A 22407-nucleotide genomic window follows, 5' to 3' on the forward strand; every position below is an offset into this window, starting at 1 on the left:
GTTATTTCCCAAACAAAATATTGAACATTAACTAAAAAATATAACTATGTCCCCACAAAAATATTATTTTCCAATTTAATGGCCAATGTTCAATCCCTTTACTCAGTGTAATGTTTTTGGGTTTATTTTTTTACTCTCGTGTCTCGTACTCATATAAAATAATGGGCCAACAGTCCATCATCAAGAACGGAACTTGGTTAACTCCATTCGAAATGTTGGCTCAGCTTCAAAACCCCCAAGCCATATTTGGGAGAAATTTTTCTGCAAAACCTGCTCCTTTCTAACCACGTGTAGCAACAACATTTAAATAGGAGTATCTATATATTGAATCTTTATCGTAGAACGACCCTTATTTTTAAATTCTTTTCTAAATGTGTGTTTTTGAACGTTCCTTGTTAAGTTGTCAAACTTCTCATCTTTCTGAGTATAAATTGTGCATCTTTGCCCTTCACATATCTTTTTTATAAATTGATCCGGTAGTAATTTCTAGTTTTAAGGAGATTTAAAAAAAATAATATCTAAAATTTTTAAATTGGTAAGATATCCAATATAAATTATATGAGTCATGTCTAAGAAGGTCCGGAGAATATTTAAAGTTCTTAGATATATAAAATTTTTATGTATGTGAGGAGTCAATTTGTGTTAGCCTTAAATTTGAGAGCACTTAATGAAATATTAAGTTGGGTATGATTAAATATACAGCAAAATTTAACCAAGTTTGAAAAAATAATATTTGTTGTACACTTATTCTATTAGTGGAATTTCAAATTTTTTTTATGGACTAGATGTAAACATTGAGGCTTTGTGGACTAGATGTAAAAGGGTGTTCATGGATCGGATTTAATCCGCATATCTGCGGTGTTTATCTGAATCCGATCCAAAAATTGCAGATATAAATTCGATCCGTAAGGCTATCGGATCGGATCGGATCGGATCTTATCCGCATACTAATAGAATCTTATCGGATTTTGTGTAAGTATCTGCATATTCGATCCGCATATCCACGTATTCGCAAAAATAAAGAAATAAATAAATATTTTATGTTTTTTTTCAACTAATAATTATCATATATGTTGTATTATTATAATTTATTATTTAAAAAAATATATTTAATATTATTTTAAGAGTAAACATATTTAAAAGAATAGAAAAAATAAATTTTATTTATATTTTTTTAATAAAAATAAACTTTTAAAAGTATTTCTGTGTTTTGCAGATATATCCAATCCGATCCAAAGATTTTAGTGCAGCTCAAATCGAAATTTTGGTCATGTCCCGATCCGCGTTCAATTAAGGCCAAACCAGTATATATTACTAATGATCATCTTTTAAACCCTTATCTCTTTACGTTCAAAGTTTGTTGTTTATATTGTGTTCGAATTTCCTTCTTGAATACTTGGCTTTATCCTCAGAGTTTTTCAAGACAATATCTGAACCGGTTTTAACTAAAAATTGATTTAAAAAGGAAATAAAACAAAAAAATTAATGCCTTCGTGGGAGATGGCGATGGCAACTTCGACAGCGATAGCAGGAATCGACAATTGAGATATGATGTGATGAGTTATTTTGTTAAGGTCAAAGAAAATAGAGATGTAGAGATAAGTTTCGTTTGATGTCTCTCGAAGGAATAAAATGGGAAAACAAAGTGACGATATCATGAGGAACAAATCTGTCCAAAAATCAACGTTATTTAACGAATACAAATTTAAAAATTTCGTGCAACATTATGAAATGTGTTATACAAAAAGTTTAAGACACCTTGTGTGAGTAAGTAGCTAAAAGTAATTTGAATGCCTCTCCTAACCACAATTCATGTTTGTATATGGCGTAACCAAAATAGTTTGAGAGCAAAATTTGATTGGTGTGTACAAATTTAGAGAACAAAGATCAGAAACTCAACTGCATTATTTTTATTCTGCAATCGAATAACCTACTACGAATATTAGTCGATTTGAATTTACAAATACTTCTAAGTACTAAGCAGAGTGGGAGAGCGCAAGTGATTCCAAGAGAATGGGCTTTTCTTGCTTCCATTAGTTTTTTAACCCTAAGTTTGTCTTCTTTATCACAATTACAGAGCTCTCATAAAATTCTACAACTTGGGAGCTTTCCTACTCATAATTAGCAAGGCAATTGTCATGTTACACCATGGAGCTACCACAATTCCTGTAAAGAGAAGCAATCCATCTCATTAGATTTTTGCTAAATTTAAAACATTGAAAAAATTAAAACTAAAAATCACCTAATTCCCAAATTTGTCCCCTAAAAAGAATAGAAAAGTAAAATTGACTCAAGATTTTAAAGTAACAAACTTATATCTAGCCAAGAAACGTATTAGTTCCTCTGTATAGACTTTTTAGCCATAAGGAAATACACAGATTCAGTATGGAGAGAACGATATAGTGGTTGAGCTCCATGAAGAATTTTTTATATCAAACTCATCCATGCAAGGTTTAACTCTACAACTCAACATAGAAGAATAGTTCCTGCATATTTTGTCAGGGATGAAATATAGGGTTTACTCAAAATTCTAAATTCTGCATAATTTTCCCTAAAGGTGCAAGTGTGATATTCAGCTAGAATAAGACATTTGTCTTTGGACAAGCTAAGATCAGTAAGGCCAGTGACAAGAATTAAGCGGGCCACATATCTCTTTTCCATATGCAAAAGTTGTTCCTGAGCGCTTGCTCAAATTTTAGCCAGAGGGTACTTTATCCTAGGTGTTCACATTGTTTTAGGGCCTAAACGATATGCATGGACAACAAATTTTTAGGTGTACTTTCCCATCAAATTGAAAATAAATTGGTCATAAAAATAAATACAATAGATATAAAGATTCACCTATGGCAAATTTCATAGAAGCTATATACTTGTTAAGAATGATATGAAGGTACCAGAACAAAAAGAAAGATTTACATATGGTATTGATTGACATGTAAAAAATGATACCAAATTTAAGTACAAAGACAGAAGATAACATATGACACATTAGTATAAAAATGACTAATCTTATGCCTTGAATTTACTGCCAACCTATGACATCATATTGATCCTTCCTTATCACTCTTATGCGACAAACTTGACCTCCAAAAGAATCATTTCATGAAATTTGATATTAAAGGAATATTCTTGATGTATTTAGGAGAACCAAACTAACCACAGAAGACCAAATAAAATGTTCACTGCGTTCTCTTGTACGGAGACAAAAACTAAAATAATACAAACATAAGCCTCACGTTTTGTAATATAAGTTTAAAAAAAAAAAAGAGGCATCACTCTCCTATCCTACCTCCATATATCAAAACTGTTACCCCTAATGTGCCCATATATGGAGTGTAACCAAGAGGAAACAGGTGACATTAACAGCTTCCCCGCCCAAAAATAAATAAATAAATGAATAAGGCTCAATATATTTGGTCCTCTGATTCCTATCAAAAGAAATAAAAAACATGATGTTTGGCCCCATCGAAAAGAACAAATTTAAAATTTAACGGAGGAAGTTCGCAAAACATTAACAAAATCGCAATTTATAAATAAGGTAAAGGAGGCCACACCTGGGTGAAAAACTTTCTTTGATCAAGGGATAGCATTTCCAATTAACAAATAGTAGACTAGTGAGTAGCCTTCTGTATAACACCTTTAAATGCCCTTTGAAATGGACCCTAGGCTTCCATCTCTGCAGGCAATGCAAATATTTTAGAAGCAGCAATCATGGCAACAAATATTCACACTCAACAATTTTTTTTTTTTTAAATGTATATGGAACTTTTCATTTAAGATTGACAACCATGTAATAAAAGCTGCTCCAACAGTTACATTTATAAATGGTTGAATAAGGAGACATTTATTCCCTTGGGCTGTATATGAAGGTAACCCAATTTGCATTGTAGCAGATAAAGTAAGCTAGCAGCATCAGCTAGCCAGCTCAACATCAACCATTCTGTAATTTTTCATAGGAGATGGATGAGCACCACAGCAGGCTCTTGAAGTTCAGAAATAGCATGGATAATAATATGCAACAAGGATAGAATGCAAGTTCTACAAACTACAATTCAGACATTCCTTGCAAGTAAACCCGTTGACTTCATTCATGAAAGTAGAGAAATTTTGTGAAGTTATAGGTTCTAATAGAATCATAGTTGACCTACAATATTTGTGCCTCCTAATAAAATTAAAATCTATATCCTCCATACGTCAACCATATAGTACTTGCTTTAGAAAAATTATAAAGGATAACATTGTAAGAAGCTCATCCCTATGAACCAACAAAACTCCATAGTGGACGAAACTCAAACTCATGATACCCTTTCATTTTTCCTCCTTTCTTTTATCCCACTTATCAATAATGTAAGATTGGGGCCTACTTAACTTCTCCATATTATTCAACTCAAATGCTTTATTATGTCTCAAATTCACAATTGCTTGAATGCATGAGATGGTGAACAATCGTAGAACATAGCTGTTTGCAGTGTGCCAACATGAGAACCCAAAAAATTTGAAGTCAGTTCACGAAAACTCAGACCTTACCCATATGCTGTCTCCAACAAATGTGGCTACTTTATAGGCCATAAAAAATTAAGAACAGTTTTGGATAGAGTTACTTCTTCATTTCTAGATACTAATATAAGCTGCTACTTCTTTTTCTTAAAAGAAAAAAGGATAATAATTAATATTTTCAAGTTCTAACAAAAGAAGTTTCACCAAATGGATGCAAATCTTTCAATAAAAAATGGGTTAGACAACGTTGAGGAATTTTATTGGACAATCACCTTTGTATCATGTATCTAACCAACTTTAGAAAAGTTTTGGAAGGAATCTATGTGGTCCATATAGTTGCATCAAATTTCAGTTTTGGTCCTTTCAATATAATTTTCTCGGTTTAGTGCCTTATAGTTTCATCGCATTTAGCTATTGATCCTGTAAGAACAACACCAAAATAAATTAAATCGTAAAACACAAATCTTAATGAAAAATAGGGACCAAATCTTTCTGAACAATAGCAAATGTAGAGACAAAAGACTAAAATCTTAAATAATAATAATAATAATAACAACAACAACAAGGATCAATAGTACGCAGAGACTGAAAGTAAAATTTGTAAATACTTGAAATTATTAGGAGCAAAATGAAAAATCTGAAAATTGTAGAACCTAACTCTTGTTTGAGGGGTAACTTATTTGTTTTCTTTGGTAAATGTTTCATTAATCCTTTCTCGATACTGACAAAAGTTGTTACTTGTTTTTAATAGGAAGTACAGATAATGCACCAAAGGAAAGCTTCAACAAATAGACACTAACCGGTTAGAACAGCGCTGATTAATTTTATCGGCGACCATCTCCCATCATTACTATTACCAACATTGTAGGCCTAAAAACTTCGTTCCTGCTCAATTTTTCACATGTTTCCATCTCTGCATATCCTCACTATTAATATAATTGTAAATTTCCAGCATGGCTTCAATTTTTAAACAGTGAGGTTAAAAAGAATTAACATTCCACATTACAATTATCTCCATTTCTTTCAATTATAGTTCAATATTTCGGTGTGCTCTTTAGTAATGAACTCTTAAATGAACATAGTAATCAAATATCACTATATGATAAGAAGAATAACAAATAAATATATTAGTAAAACATAACCAATTTGTGATGAGATAAAAATTCAGCATTCATTTGAACAGTTAGCTTATCAAAACAAGTAAGCGGGGGGAAGCATACTTACCCACAAGTTCAAAAGAATCAGCAGAAAGTTGGAAGGATTGGCAATTCAAGTTCCCCTCTTGACAATCTCTACAAAAATAGTGACATGCAACAAGATGATTGTATTTCTCAGGGGAAAATGATGCAAGGCAGAGTTTAATTGCAACTAGAACTTCAATAAACCAGAATTGGCATATCTGCATTTATATTTTCATTATAAGATCTTTCCAGTGACAAGCCCAAGCTTTGGTTCTCAAATAGAATTTTCCTAATATGAGCAGCCTCACGAGGCATTCCAGCCTTCAAAAGACAGGAGCATAAAGTTTTAACAGTAATGTCATCTGGGGAACAACCAGCTTCCAACATCTTGTAAAAGATGCCAATTGCTTCACGTGTTCTTCCCTTCATACAATATCCAACAATAAGAATGGTATATGTCAACTTATCAGGTTTGCACTTCTCCATTTCTAGTACAATTGCATTAGCCTCATCAACATTCCCAGATTTGCAATATCCATCAATAACAGGATTATAGATAAAGGGCTGTGGAACAATTTCACTTTGCTTCAATAGCCTCAAAATGTCATGAGCTTCTTGTAGCCTATTGCTCTTGCATAGTGCATTAGTAAGCACAGAGAATGTATACAAATTCGGAGAAATATTTCTTGCAATCATTTCATGCCACAGGTCCAAGCCATGATTCACCTGCCCAGCTCGGCAATATCCATCAATTAGCGAGGTGAAGGTAACAACATCAGGGGGACAACCGTGAAAAAGCATACTGTCATGCATGGCTACTGCAGAAGCCATGTCACCCATCTTAGCAAAGCCATGAATAAGCACATTATAAGTAAATGTATTAGGCCTAATTCCAGATTCAACCATTTCATCAAAAAGAGAAGTTCCCTCTGCTATCTTACCCAGTTTGCAATAACCAGATATTATTGTTGTATAACCTACAACATTGGGGGCAAAATCAGTTTTTGAAGAAACATCTTTTAGTAGATTGCGTGCTTTATCGACTTTGTTATTTATACATAAACCATGTATAAGAGTGTTATATGTAACTATATCAGGTTGACAACCATAGCTAATCATATCATTGAGAAACTTAAAAGCTTCATTGATTTCCCCAGCTCTGCACAAACCTCGCATTACAATGTTGAAAGTGAAGGTCTCTAGATGACATTGCAATCTCATAAGCTCCATGAGTAAACAAACAGCATCATCTAATTTCTTTTGATTTACCAATACATTCAACAAGCTATTATAAACAATAGCATTCACAGGTGCCTTATTGGAATGAGATTCAGCAAGTAATTCCCTTGACATATCAAATCTGTTTGCCAGTGCATAAGAAGAAACCAAAAATCCTAACAGCTTACTCTCAGGCAATTTCCCATCAGATTTCATACAATTATATATTAATGTTGCTGAATTGTGAAGGCCTGCTTGACAAAGGGATCTTAATAGCACATCATAAGTCAAGTATGTGTGAGATATGTTCAACCTTTCCCTACTAAAGTGAAAGAACTTCAAACGCAAGGTTGGATTGTTCAGCCGTTTGATAACCTCTAATGCAAGTGGAGGAGTTAAATGATCACTAAAATAACCAAAAAATCTATCCAATGAGTTTGACCAAACAAAAAGAGTTGCGGCAACCTTCACAAACCAAATCTCAGGTCTTATGATCAGCCCTTTCTCCTTAAGTGGAATGGGAGCAGATCTTCGGCGAGCATGAGCACAACTATGCACAAGGGCTACCTTGGAAGCTTGCACAGCAGCAGAAGGGTTTGTGAGCATAGTTGTTAAACTTGAACGTGTGACTGACTTCGCCAGAGGCACTGCATCACTGGTTCAACAAAATACAATTACATTAATAGATTGGAGTATTGAAAGAAGAACAAAAAAGGCATCAAAATTCAAATTATGAAATAAATAAAAACATTAATTCAAACCTAATCAATCAGCATAATCTCACTCTACTAAGTCCCTGTTAACATGTTCTCAACTTGTGATCATTTCAACTTTCAGACTTCACATTAACTCATTTACAAACTCAAGTAAATGGGAAGATAACGAATTCAAGCTATTTATTGACTACCTCAATATAAACCATGAACAAATACAGAACATAACAAAGCCAATCAATCATAAACACAGCCCAGGACGTCTTTCTTTTTTTTCTGGTCCCACATTCAGTTAATACATGTCTAATTCTACATACAACAATATCACCTCATACATTGATATTAAAATAAATAAATAAATTAAAGAATAGCGAAGATGTAATGTAAGTGTTAATTGTTACAACATTTTCACAATGCAACAACTACAAATTCATTGATTACAATAATGTAACAGTTGATACAGTGCTGGAAGTTATGAAATAGACATTCGTATCAGAGAAAATAGGGATCGGCTTCCAAGAAGTGCCCCGAAGTGAAGGAACACTGCAGCAACAGCGCAGAGAGTCAAGATGGCACAAGGAGGGTATGTTTGAATTCTTGCACAGGCTGAGTTCTACAGAGGCGACACTCTCGTGCCATGAATGCACAGGATCAACGTGCAGCGGCACGGCACGGTGAGAAGGTGGTGGCGTAAAACGGGATGCATAAAAGAAAGAGAAGAATTGGAATACCAGTCAATCAGAATTTACAAATTTTACATTTTTTGTTATTTTCATTTAAAATCTACGTTATTACTTAATAGACCAAACATTACAGAAGGTGGATAGCTTGTGTCATCTCTTGAGACAATGATCCAATCTTTCTCACGCTATCCTTCAACATTTTCCCTCCATCGTACGTTATATGTCCAAGCATAATGTTTTATTTATGCCATGCTTCATGTTTTATTCATACACTTCCTATCCTACTTAAAACAATACAAAAAATTCCAATGACATGCTAGGGTTTGACCAGCAACACTTTCTTTGCCCAACTAGTTTGGTCTTCACATGTGCTTTGTTCTAGCTGCATTTTGAAAGCTAATGTGGAAAAATAGCACCCCAAATATTGAAATATTCTAAGCTACCTGCATTCAAATACCAAAATTTTTTCCTATAAAAAGGGAGTCTGAGAAGGGAGAAAAAACATTTAAGAGTGTGTGAGAAATCCAAAACAGTTCTGTTGAAATCTGGTATTGAATCTTATACAAACATTATCCTTCATTGTTTTGCATTTGTTTTACCATCTACTAATCATCATCGCCTATATCTCATACAAACACTCCATTGTCACTCACATTCACAACATGTATTAATAATAGCAGAGCAATCTATGTTGGAGAGAAGAGCATAACAAATCACAAATCATTATGTTATGCACATTCCAAGTGAACAGAAACTTGGTTTCCCTCATTGGTTAACATCAATAAATCAACAAAATTGGATGATATATGATTATGCAAATTAAAATGGCATTTCTGTTTTACTCAAGCATAGACAGAGTAAGAGTTCACTGATCAGGTAGATTTCTACCACAAACAACAAAAGAAACTTTTTCTCATACCTGTTGTGTTGTTAGAGTGCAAAATTCTTATAACTATATTTATATTTCTGCAGCATCTCCCACGTTCTCCTCATCACCGCCATGCCCATTAATATCCATTTGATAAATTGCACTGGCAACCTAAACATATATATGCCAAAATAAGACAAAAAGAAGTTAAAACTCGTGATGAATATTGCTTACTTTTACTATGAGTTATAGAAGCCAAAATGGTTTATCTTTATTGAACCAACATTGCTATCAATATTTCTAACCAAGCCATAATTTCATAAGATAGCACCAACTCAGCAATTCACAAACATAACTACTCCCAATCTACGTCAAAGGAAGCTCCAACTTTCAATATCTATTTGCAACAAATTCAACAATAATTCTAGATTAATCAAATCAGTAACGAAATAAATAAAACAAAAACAACAGTTAAAAATGATTCCACTATTTGAATCATTTATTTGAAAGGGAAACCTAATTGAGGGGAGTAAAGAGATGGATCAACCGATCAAGTAGCTTCTGCCAAAATCAACTTGGAGTACCTACGAAAATTCAACTCACATTAATTCCATGTTCCCTAATGAAAAATCAGAGTACTACTCACAACATCATTTTTAGTCATCACAACGTGTTTTTAGATGCTCTCTATCACAATGTGTTCAACTAATCCATATTCTTAACCGATTAAGCCATCAATATTCAATAGTCATAATCAACTAATCAGAAATCAAGATATGGAGAGAGGCACAGAAAATTAGAAGAAGAAACACACCATCAATGCCCATTCCATTAGAGAAATTCTAATGCAAAATTTCTATCACTCCAGAAAATGACACAAAACACCATACAAAATACCATAGTTTAATAGTAAATTAATTCAAGTTAGTGAATTTACACAGGAAGAGAGAAAAAAAAATGAATACCCGGATAAAATAAAAAAAAATATATACAAAATTAGGTTACAGAAAGAGAAAGGACAGCTAATAGAACATGAAGAACGAGAACGCATACCTAAGTTTCTGAAGGAGGCGGTATTCGTTGCGGTGCCAGCAGCATAGTTTGCAGGCGGTGTGCGGAGGTTAGAGCGAGAGTATAGACGTAGTAACCGAGACTGGGTGAGAAGAGAGCACAGCAGCAGCGGAGAGAGGGACAGAAGACCAGATGAGAGGAGGCAGCGACGCTGGAGATAGAAGCGGCTGTCGTTCTAGTGTATGACACAGCGAGACTGGGGGCTGTGGAAGAAGGTTAGGGATTTGTAGTGTGGTAGTCGTATTTTGGGGGGTTTCCCTCTTATGTATTAAAGCGGGATATTTAGATATTTTTTTTATAATACATTTAGAATATCAATAATGCTCCACATTATGGAAAAAAATTTAACCAAGTCATCTGAAGCAGTTTTTTTAGACAGCACCTCTCTCCCAAGTTATGTAAAATAGGCCGTGCAAAATTACGTAAAATTTTTTTAACGTTAATAATTTGTATTGTAATTTTTAGATATACAATCTCTGTTACTCGTCGTTTTTCTTCTGTTCGTTGTTCTTTTTTGTTGCTCGTCATTTTTTCTCTTATTCTTCTTCATTTTTTTATTCGATCTATGGATTTATCTTCTTCAGATTTCAATAGGCTATCAAAATAATGAATGATTCAACTTTAAATCAGTTGAATGAGGGCAATTTGGATTATTCTTCTGAAACGAATCAAGCGAACGAGGTTTGGATTATTTTTTGAATCGAATTGAATGGAATGCAATTGCTAAATGGAATTGAATTGAATTGAATTGAATTGAATGGACTTAAGTGTTCTGAATTGAATTGAATTGATAATCTCTAAATTGTAAACAGATGTGTTTTGAATTTGATTTTATATAATGGATAATGTTCCATTCATTTAGCACTATACAATTGTTTCATCTTAATAACGTGTTTGGTTCATTATGCAGAAAGCTGTTTGAATTTGAATTTATATAATGGATAATGTTCCGTTCATTTAGCATTATACAATTATTTCACCTTAATAACATCTTCGGTTCATTCTGCAGACCAGGTGTGTCATGGATAAATAATTTGTCCCAAAGGTCCGGATAGCGTTTGTTTTCGGAGACATGATACGGAGACATGGACAGCACATTCTTAAAAAGCGTTTGGAAGCAAAGACATGGACACTGCGGGACAGTGTTTTATACTTTTGTGTCCACTCTTTTATGAAGGACAATGATGGACACGGGATTTGGAAGAGGGATACGGACTGTTTTTATGAATTTTTTTTCTTTTTTGTCCATGGTGCTATTTTTTATTATTCCACTGTTACCCCTTCTTATTTTTCCTATTTTGCGTTGTTCTCACAAAGTACTTTTTTTACTCCATGCTCTTTTTCTATCTCTACGTTCTTTTTCTTTCTCTTTTTTTTCAAGTACTCTTTCCTTTTTATAAAAAATTTTATTGGACTGTATAATTTCTTTTTTCTTATCATTCTTACTTCAACATCATTTTAACCTTATATTATATTATTTGATTTGTAATAAAAATAATAACAAAAATAATTAGTCTGGAGACTTTTAAAAGATAAATATTATAAAGGTAAAATTGATATTTTAAAATGCTAAAAAATAATTTATAAATTGTAATTGATTTTATATAATTTAAAGAAAAATTAATTTTTTAAAAAGAAAAATAAAATTTTAGATAAAAAAATTAATTTTCTAAATAAAAATAGATTTTTATGTGCAAAAATTAATTTTTTTCCATTTAAAAATGGATTCTTTTTTTAAAACTGATTTTGTATTTAAAATTAATTTGGCTTATTAACTTAAATGAAATTTTTTATTAATCAAACTCAGATTTTTTTTGTTAATATTAACCATATGTATTCCTACATATTAATAATAAATTTAAAAAAAATAATTATATTTATAAATTTTATTTTAATATAAATACTATTATATAATTTTTTATTAAAATTTTTGACTGCTTCAAATATTTTTTTCAAGTTCTCACTGTCTGTACTCCTACGTACTCTCATTATTTATTAAATTAGTTTATACTAAAAAATTTGGAATCACATGGCTATTTTAGTCATTTTATATAATATTTTAGTCTTGTCCATGTGTATCCAAACATAATACTGGACATTACATTAGTGTCCTATCCATCTTATCCAAACACAATACACAAAACATAATTTTTAATGTCTCTGTCCTATTGTCTTTGTCTCAGTGTCCTGTTCTGTCGTGTCTCTACTAACAAACACTACCTAGAAGAACCTGCAAAGTTCTACAAAAATTATTCCAAACTTGCCGGTTTTTCTACCAAAATAAGGAACATGCCTTGGAAGGGAGACGAGATTAAGAATCAACTAATCATATGCAGCAGAGAGGAGAGGTGGAAATCTAAGATATCTCGAAATCTGAAGACAAATTTCTCAGCCAGAATAAACTGTCCAACCAGGATCTACGTACACATATTGAAGGATGTCGGTCTTTGGACAATTTTTAAAGTTGTTTTGAATTATTCACACCCCTGCTGTCCAGACCGAGTAGAGATACTCAAACAATACAGGGAGCTAAGCATTTTCGTGCGTCGCACCATCGAAACCAACGAGGAAGCTGGAATCAAACCGAACAAAACTTACCAATCATTCGTAGCAGCAGCTAGCAGTCACTGGGACCTAAGTTTTATAGAAAAAAACGTGAGAAATTACATCACAAGGGAAGTACGGAATGTTTCCGAACAAGACGATGCCAAAGAATTCGGGAAGTACTTATTAAGAATGAAAGAGAAGAACCAAAATTTCTTATTTGAGCTCAACCTCGAAGGCGATCACTCCATCAAAAATGCATTCTGGGCCGATGCAAGAAGCAAGGCTGCATGCAAGTATTTTGGAGACGTGGTTTCATTCGACACCACTTACAACACAAATAGGTATTCGATTCACCAAAATTAAGTCTTTACGTTCATTGAATCTACACATTTCGGTTCATAACTGTGTGAGAGTGTCCATTTATGCAGGTACAATCTGGTTTTTAGTTCTTTTGTGGGCGTGAATCACCACGGTCAGTTGACACTTCTCGGATGCGCTCTGGTGAAAAACGAGGACATCCAATCATTCAAATGGCTATTCGAGTGTTGGCTTCGTTGTCTGGGAAGGAATGAACCAAAAGGCATTATCATCGACCAATGCGCATCGATGCAAAGGGCTATCGAGATGTGCATGCTAACAACAATTCACCAGTGGTGCATCTAGCACATCATGAAGAAGATCCCAAGCAAACTAAACGGCTACAAGCGACACGAAAAAATCGAACAAGAGATGAGACACGTGGTTTGGAACTCGTTCACAAAAGACGCATTCGACAGAAACTGAAATGATTTCATCACAAAGTACGGCCTTGGAGGCAACAAGTGACTCTCAGGTAACCGAGGTTTTAATTTGAATTTTTTTCATGCCACTACTTTTTGGTTAAAATGAGCACAGATTTCGATTTATGTTGGCTCATGTTTTCGGTTCATTCTGCAGAGCTATACGAAGATCGCCATATATGGATTCCAGTTTACCTGGATCATCACTTTTGGGCTGAGATGAGAAGCACACAAAGGAACAAGAGCATGCACGCAATTTTCAACAAGTTCATCACATGTAATAGCTCCTTGAGTCAATTCGTGAAACAATACGACAATTGCCTAGCAAGCAGAGAGCAAAGAGAGAGAGAATTTGATGTTGTAGATTTTCACACCGTGATACCGTGTGCAACAAAATCAGAAATAGAGGCGCAGTTTCAGCACGTGTATACCCACGAGAAGTTCAGGGAAGTTCAAGGACAATTCAGAGGAAAGGTAAACTGCATCACAAGATCAATGCATTCCACCCTAGGTTTCACAACATACGAAATCGTAGGACAGGTTTCAAACTCTACATTCAACAAATTTTTTTGTCACCTATAACGCAGTATCACGAGAGGTAAAGTGCCAGTGCCTGTTGTTCGAGTCAAGAGACATATTGTGCCACCATTCTCTGAGTGTCTTAAGCTTCGAGCGAGAAGATAACGTGGCACTGAAATACATACTGGAACACTGGAGCAAGAACATAAAGAGGAGGCACACACACATCAAGAGTAGCCAAGACAAGCCTCTATTGGAGCCGAGAAGCAAGAGATTCGACGATTGGTGTTTCGGTCGCACAATATTTGCGAATTTGCATCAGAGTTCGAGGAGCTGACCAGAATTCTACACCGGGTGTTTGACAATGTCATGGCTGAGATGCAAGAATATCAAGCGAAAAGCAACGGAAAAAGTTTGTTTTCCCACGAAGAAGCGACGTTGAGCAATGTGAACGACCTTCAAAGCCCCCCACATGTTAGAACAAGAGGCCATCCCAAGAACAGGCTGAGATCAAACTTGGAAAAAAAGATCTCAAACGCCACAAAGAAAAAGAAAAAGCCAGCTCCAAGCGAGGTAACATTGATTTGTTTTCGATTAAGGAAAAATTCATTTGTGTATTTTGCTAATATACGATTTATTTTCTCTTTTGCAGTTGAACCTTTTAGACGGCGGATCAACAATTTAGTCAAGCTCTAGCCTTTACAATGCACTGGATATGAATTATTCTGGAGAGGATTATAGGGGTTTTAGTTTTTATTAACATAAATTTCTATTCATGTATGAGCAAATTTTGGTTCATTGCAGTTATAGGAGGGTTAATTTCTAACTTATATTAGTCTTTATTGAATAGTCATTTTTCTGTGTTTGATATTAGCTTTCTAAAATTTTTATTGAATAGTCACTTTTTTGTTTATTGAATAGTCAATTTATTTTGTTTGTTTCTAAAAATCTTTATTGAATAGTCACTTTTTTGAAACTGAATACTGATAGCAACATTTTTTTAAAATTAGCTCTCTGCTATATTGATATATGCACTTTTTCGGTTCATCCAGTTTATTAATTTTGGTTCATTTGTGTTTTTGGGGCTCTTAATGTTTGATAAATACCCTGATTCCATTCACCGTGAACCTGGAACAAAATAGTAGCCAAACAATTTCAACAGATATATACATTAACATCTCAGACCAACAGGACAAGGACTAATCCATCTTGAATCAGATATATATATTAACATTATATTTCCAATAAATTTACATTAATTTTCACATATATACATTAAAAGAAGCAGTGTTTGATTTTTTAAACAAGTTAAAACAAAATAGTGTTAATTACAACCAGTCAAATACAGTATACCCTATATACTATCTATATCCTCAGATGTGAATTTATAAAAAGGGCTGGAGAGGGTAGCAAATGGCTTCGGAAGTTTTATGGCATCAAATGCTCGAATCACTTGGTCTTTGATTTTGTTCAATTTGTGCAATAGAATGTTTGGACCATATTCGCGTCTGAAGGCATCAAATTTTCCTACAATTCAATTGAAATGAATTAGTTACATAAGAAATGAACCTAACTGAAATAAGAAATGAAACGAATTTCATTAATTTAGAAATTACTTACTTGTGTCCAGTTTTTATATTGATACCTCTTCCCTTTCTTGATATTTCGAGGATTAATTGTTTCTAGCCATTTCATGATGTACATCCCGCAATCATAGCTAAGCAAGAAATAAGTAAAATATGATTGATAGTATACAAAATAAAACACATTAAAAATAGCACTATAGCAGAGAAAGATTTTTACCTTGTACAACCATTCAGCCTGATATACTCTGTTTCTTTTCCCTCTCCGTCCTCCATTAAGGGTTCTGCCCTAGCGTAAACCTTCATTTGGGAGATTATTAATCTTTGAAAGGGATACAAAAAGTGATGAAAATTAGCAACTACAATGAACCAAACTCTGTTCATATTCTAAATAAAATGTGATAAATATTAAATCAACAAGAGAAACATTTTGTGCATGCAAAAGAACCCAAGTGAACACACAAGGATGAAGTAAATGTAAATCAGCAACAACAATGAACCGAACTCCGTTCATGTTCTGAATAAAATGATAACCTTTCAATCAGCAAGGGAAACATTTCTGCATGCAACTTTTATGTGCAACTTACTCATTAACAAAAGCTTCTAGTGTTATACTTTCGGAAGGGACATAGGTAAATGCATCTTTTATTAGCTCTTCCTTAAGAGAACTCGGAAGAGACACCGCAATAGGAAATCTAAAGAATGTAAACAAGGAAGAAGTCAACGTTGAATGATAAGAATAGGTACCGAGAAACCGAAATCTGCACATTAAAAAACTCACATATCCAAAGGTTGAGAACGAGTTTCTTCTCGAACCTCAATGATTTGGAGTTTAGGATCAAGTGTAGTGCTACTGACATATAAACACTAATTCTGTGTGATTAATTAAACAAAAATTATTACCTAAATTAAAAGGACCAACATAAATATTTCAATTTACACAGGTGGAGTTTGTAAACTCTGTTTTTGATGGATTTTCTTTCTTCTAAAAACTTTTAATGGGATTTTCAGAGTATTTTTCCTAATAAAAAAGATACCAAATTAAAATCAACAACCAGTATTAAAAGCAGATGTCTAGAAATACATCAAATTCATTTTTGGAATCCAACAAACCGAATTTAAAGCAAGAAATGAATAAATTTACCTAGTATCGGCCGGGGTATTTACAGACGGTGTGGAGCTCATTTGAGTTTGTAAGAGAGATTTGTTGCCCAGATTTACAGTCGGCAGTCTAAGCAAAATAAATAAATATTACTTAGTAAATCCAGAAGAATTAGAAGAGGTTTTAGGAAAAGTTAGCAAACAAAGAAAAAGAACTTGATATAAGAAACTAAATCTTGCGTCTCGGATAAATCATTTCGCTCCTCTGTCGAGTCAAAGCCATCCAGAACAACATTTGTTTTCTGAGTTCCATCATTTCTTCTTTTTGCTCCCTTTTCTTCTAATAGCTGCAATGCCTCTCTTCTTCTTTCAGCAGCGCTAACCCTTACTCGTTCACTTCTGAAAATTCATAAAATAAGTATCAATGAACCTAACATAAAAGTATCAATTAACCCAAAATATAATTTCAGAAAGTTACTCCCTTTCAAATTCGGTTTTGCTCTCTGAATCTGCCAAAACAAGCTTGCTTGATTTTTTTTGCACCCCTCTCGGGTTGTTTTCTTTTCACTGTCGGAGTTTTTTCGTTTTCTTTTTCACTGCAACACATACAAACACATCGAATTTATACTGGAGAACAATATCACATCTGTAATTTATTTAACAAGCACACACAAACAATTTTCAGCAAAGAAAAGCCAAACTAAACCAGATGAACATTATACAATCACAGAAATGAATCGAAAATGATCAATTTCCAAACTTACTATTTTTCAGATTCGCTTGTGCTCTCCGAATCTGTCGGAACAAGCTTCCTTTTTTTGCTTTCTTTTTTAACCACCTTCTGTGGTTGTTTTCTTTTTTTTGTCCCTGCTTTTTTCAATTTCTTCTTCTTCTCTGCGATACATAAGAACAAGCGCATAAGAACAATTTTCACCAAATACAAGCAAAATTAAACCAAATGAACATCAAACTCACTGGTTTTCGGATTCACTTGTGCTTTCTAAATCCGTGGGACTACTTTCAGATTCACTTGTTGTTTTCGAATCCGTCGGAACAATCTTTTGTTTTTTCACCAGCCTCTGTTGTCTTGTTCTTTTGGTCGGCGGTGTTTTCTCAGATTCATATTCGGATTCGGATTCAAAAAAATTGTCTTCTTCCGAAGAAGAATCAAGAACAACAATTTTCTTTTCTTCTTTCTTCCACTTTCGCTTCTCTTTCTCCTTTAGAAAAATTGTTTTCTTCTCCACCTTCTTTGCTTTTGTCTTTTCCTCCCTTGATTGTTCTCTATACATAAGTCCCTAAAACATAAGCTTATTTAGTTAGTAGAGTATTTTAGAAGAATCTGAAACAAATTTTCAAGGAAAAATTTTTTTAATTTACCATTGTATCCATTGCTTCCTTAGAAATCCAGTCGAGCATCATCTTCCGTGTCTAGTGGGTCACCCACGGTGGCCTAGGAGCCTCTGGTGCATCCAAGCGAGGGAACTTGGATTCATGGAAATACATCAGCATCAAAACAAACACACATCCATCAACAGACTGTTTCTTTTCCTTTGTCCTGTTTTCAATCCCCTTCCTCAAGAAGCTCAGGACATGAGTTGTCCAATTCCACTGTCGGATGTTGTCCACACGAAGGGCAGGCGGCTTATGGATCAGGGAGGTCATCCTTACTGTCGTTGGTAGTAAGAAGCACTTTTGGACGAAGACAACAAAAGTCCTCCTGAATTTTTGCCAGTTCTCCTCCCCTTCAACACTCATATCAAGGATTGATTTTGTTAGAGATGCCAATGTAGCACATTTGAAGCCGTCAATTATCTGCTTGTCTGCCTTATTCAGTCTGCCATACTCAATTTTTTTAGGAAAACGATCCCATACAATATTTTAATCAATCAAGTAGGCTTAGTTTTATTTTCTTTACACAAGTCAACCGAAAATAAAGCACGCAATGAACCGAAATAAGCATAAGGTGGAAAGTGTATTACCGCCGTGATTTATGTCCAGCGCAACTACTACCTTGTCAGGTGTTATGGATATTTTCCCATAGAGAGTGTCCAGGTATCCATAGTCATCATAGCAAGCTATCAACTCTCTCAAGAGGTTGTGAGAGATGTTCATTTTCGAGACATGTGCCAGCACACCAAATCCCATTTCTTCAACAATATCTTTGTTTTCCTTACTCATTGCCTTGAACACCCTCGCTATTGCCTTTGTCTGGCATCTGAGATCATGAGTTTTCTGCAATGTTTTGAAACAGTATGTCACGATATATTTATAATACAAAATAGAGTTCATTTGAATGAAAGGGGATAAATATATTTAATGTGTACATATGCTTACGTTATAGCGCGGCTTCTACTTTTTTATCACCATCATCTTTTTTTTTTGCTGTAAGCACAAAAAAATTTGGTCAATACTTCACTCAATACACCAACAAGCACATGCATGCATATTTTAATAAGTGAATCAAAATGGCCAACTCCACTGAACCAAACACCATTCATGTTTTGGATAAAATGTGATAAACATTCAATCATCAAGAAAAAGATTTTTGCATGCAGAAGGACTCAACTGAACACTTAATAGTCAAATGAATGAAAATGACTAACTCCATTAAACTGAACACCATTCATGTTCTGAATAAAACGTGATAAATATTCAATTATCAAGAAAAATATTTTTGCATGCAAAAGGACTCAACTGAACACATTAACAATCAAGTGAATCAAAATGGCCAATTCCACTGAACTGAACACCATTCATGTTCTGAATAAAATGTGATAAACATTCAATCATCAAGAAAAATATTTTTGCATGCAAAAGAACTCAAACGAACACTTAACAATCAAATGAATGAAAATGACCAACTCCACTGAACTCAACACCATTCATATTCTGAATAAAACGTGATAAACACTCAATTATCAAGAAAAATATTTCTGCATGCAAAAGGACTCAACTGAACTCAACTGAACACACTAACAATCAAGTGAATGTAAATTACCAACTTCACTGAATCGAACACCATTCATATTTTGAATAAAACGTGATAAATATTCAATCATCAAGAAAAAGATTTTTCCAGGCAAAAGGACTCAATTGAACACTTAACAATCAAATGAATAAAAATGACCTACTCCACTTAATTGAACACCATTCATGTTTTGAAAAAAATGTGATAAATATTTAATTATTAAAAAAATATTTCTGCATGCAAAAGGACTCAACTGAACTCAACTGGATATACTAACAATCAAGTGAATGAAGATTACTAGCTCCACTAAACCGAACACCATTTATGTTCTGAATAAAACGTGATAAATATTCAATCATCAAGAAAAATATTTTTGCATGTAAAAGGACTCAACTGAATACTTAACAATCAAATGAATGAAAATGACTAACTCCACTGAACAGAATATCATTCATGTTCTGAATAAAACGTGATAAACATTCAATCAGCAAGAAAAGCATTTCTGCATGCAAAAGAACTCAATTGAACACACTAACAATCAAGTGAATCAAAATAAACAACTCCACTGAACTGAATAAAAATAAGAACACATTTCCATTCCTATGCCCTAGTTACGCAAAAAAATTGAATAAGAATAAGTTGATCTACTAAACGAAGCAACTCAATCCAGTAAACCTAAAATGCAATTAGGAGTACGCGAGATTGCCAGATTTTAAATGAACAGTAGTTTTTATCATACCTTTCATAGTCTCTATTCATGTTTTCATTTGTTTTTTCTTCTTTCTTTCGAAATCTTCTCGCGATTCTTCAGTAGAACCAGTTTCGGCAAAGAACACGAGTAAAGTTTGAGAGATTTTGAGAGAGATTCGAAGTTCTCCAGTAGCAATTTCAAGGTTGAAGAAGGAACGTTGTTTCAAATTCAAGGCGTGAATGAATGTTATCGTTTCGGGGGTTTGGGGCACGTGTATTTCACGTTTCAATTAATGAGATTGGATTTTTTTGGTATCGGGCAAGCTTGGATGAATTTTGATGGAAAATTACATGGATGTATAGCCTATATATATACCAAAATAGTTCCTTATGAAATTTTGCCTTCGGTGTTTTCATCCCAAAAAAATGTATTATATTGACATTTTTGAATTTTATAAAAATAAGATATATAGATTTTTATTTTAGTTAATTTTATTATTTTTACTTAGACAAATAAGTCTTTAAAAGTGAGATAGAATCACTTATATATCTTATTTTTATAAAATTTAGAGATCTCAACAAAATAAATTTTTCATGGCATAAAAACATCTGACGCAAAATTTTTTATAGACTTATTTGAATATATACTCGTACATTTATAACATTTATATTTAAAGATAAAATTAAAATTATAATCAAACATCCAAAATTTAATCAAATAAATTTAAATTAAAGTCATTTATAATCAGTTCCACTATACATTCAAGCATTATTGCCAATCAAATCCAATCAAGTTAGTCCAAATCCAACAAAAATTACTCATACAATATACGCGTGAATCACACACTTCTTTTTCTTCGTGTTCCTTCTTCTTCTTCATGCCTTTCCTCCACATAGTCTTTCTTTTGTTGTTGTTGCTAGTATTGTGTTTTTTTTTTATTTCTCCTTCTCTTCTTTCTTTTCTTTTGGTATTGCAGTTGTTTCGAGGTTAACTGAAACTAGTTATTTGGGCCTGATCATGTGGTCTGGACTCCTTTTAGTGGTGGTATCAATGTCTTTTCTAATAGGGCAAAACAATTCAAGGTCTTTGAGTGAAAAAGGAGGTAGTACCTGTAAGGGACTCCAATACTTAAGTTAGTAAGGACTTTATGCATGTTTGAGTAAATTAGAGTTGAGAAATACCTATGTAGAGTGGAGTATTTATACAGTCATTACAAGAGACACGCTGAATAGTGGCGGTTTTTTAGGGCTTTGCGGCGGTTTTTAACCGTCGCGAAATAAAATTCCAGCGGTTCAACAAACGTTGCCTATTAGGGGGTGGAGATTTGATTCTGTGGTGATTCTGAGAAATCGCTGGCACAACCGCTGCAAATCAGATAATTTGAATTTGCGGTATTTTGGTAAGTGGATTTTAAAAAAATTGCGACTATTTAAAACTGCCACAAATTTATGAGGATTTTTTTTAAAAATGCGACAATTTTAAACCGCCGCAATTTCATACATGAGCTTTAAAATAAACACCAATTATAAGTGATATTATTTGAAAAAGGTGTAGATTCTAATTGTAAAAACTTTCCAAGAGCCTTTTTTTGTTTGTAAACAAAAAAACACTTAATCAATTAAATGTAGAACTCTAGCTACCAACACATTGATGACAAGTCATCTTATGCTAGCTTTTCAAGCATTTTTCACTTGTTTCATTAGGTTTTATATACTTTCTTGCATTATAAGTAAGTGGTTTGGAGTGGATTTGCATGATTTTGTTGAATCAATCAACCATCCTTTATTTGACACTAAATCATGAGCTTGAAGCTAAAACTAATTGGGTTTTGAATGATTTACAAACCTTGTAAATTTGGTGATACTTTGATTGGTTGTTTTGATTACTTGTAGGTGAAGAAGAGAAAGAAACAAGGAAAGCGTGGCCTAAGGAAGAAGAAAAGCGTGGCCTACAGAAGAAGGAAAGCGTGGCGCATCAAAGGAGAA

The 22407-nt window shown here is 33.6% G+C and overlaps 2 protein-coding genes across 25 annotated transcripts; one reads left to right on the forward strand and one right to left on the reverse strand.

Moving 5' to 3' along the window:
- Window positions 1-1890: 1890 nt before the first annotated feature.
- LOC112702932 (uncharacterized) lies at window positions 1891-10565 on the reverse strand. Of its 24 annotated transcripts, none has more exons than XR_011863902.1 (9): window positions 10214-10501; window positions 9212-9331; window positions 7362-7551; window positions 5722-5789; window positions 5298-5410; window positions 4770-4917; window positions 3817-3940; window positions 3555-3676; window positions 1891-2166 (listed from the first exon to the last, which is right to left on the reverse strand). XR_011863902.1 is itself a non-coding variant. In XM_072199384.1 (9 exons), the coding sequence occupies exon 4, from the start codon at window positions 7500-7502 to the stop codon at window positions 5874-5876; it is 1629 nt and encodes a 542-aa protein (XP_072055485.1). In that variant the 5' UTR covers window positions 7503-7551; window positions 9212-9331; window positions 9708-9744; window positions 10214-10498; the 3' UTR covers window positions 1891-2166; window positions 3555-3676; window positions 3817-3940; window positions 4770-4917; window positions 5298-5410; window positions 5722-5873. The 24 variants fall into 24 exon arrangements, 19 of the variants coding, with proteins under 19 accessions (XP_072055485.1, XP_072055482.1, XP_072055483.1 ...); XR_011863901.1 differs by having other exon boundaries at window positions 5298-5423; XR_011863903.1 differs by lacking the exon at window positions 3817-3940 and adding an exon at window positions 9677-9744 and having other exon boundaries at window positions 10214-10498.
- A 1955-nt stretch (window positions 10566-12520) lies between these two features.
- Window positions 12521-13441, forward strand: LOC140174340 (protein FAR1-RELATED SEQUENCE 5-like). Its single transcript, XM_072198781.1, has 2 exons — window positions 12521-13119; window positions 13207-13441. The coding sequence occupies exons 1-2, from the start codon at window positions 12521-12523 to the stop codon at window positions 13439-13441; spliced, it is 834 nt and encodes a 277-aa protein (XP_072054882.1).
- Window positions 13442-22407: the final 8966 nt, after the last annotated feature.

The sequence above is a fragment of the Arachis hypogaea genome, chromosome 7 (genome assembly GCF_003086295.3).
Source record: "Arachis hypogaea cultivar Tifrunner chromosome 7, arahy.Tifrunner.gnm2.J5K5, whole genome shotgun sequence".
Taxonomy (NCBI): Eukaryota; Viridiplantae; Streptophyta; class Magnoliopsida; order Fabales; family Fabaceae; genus Arachis; species Arachis hypogaea.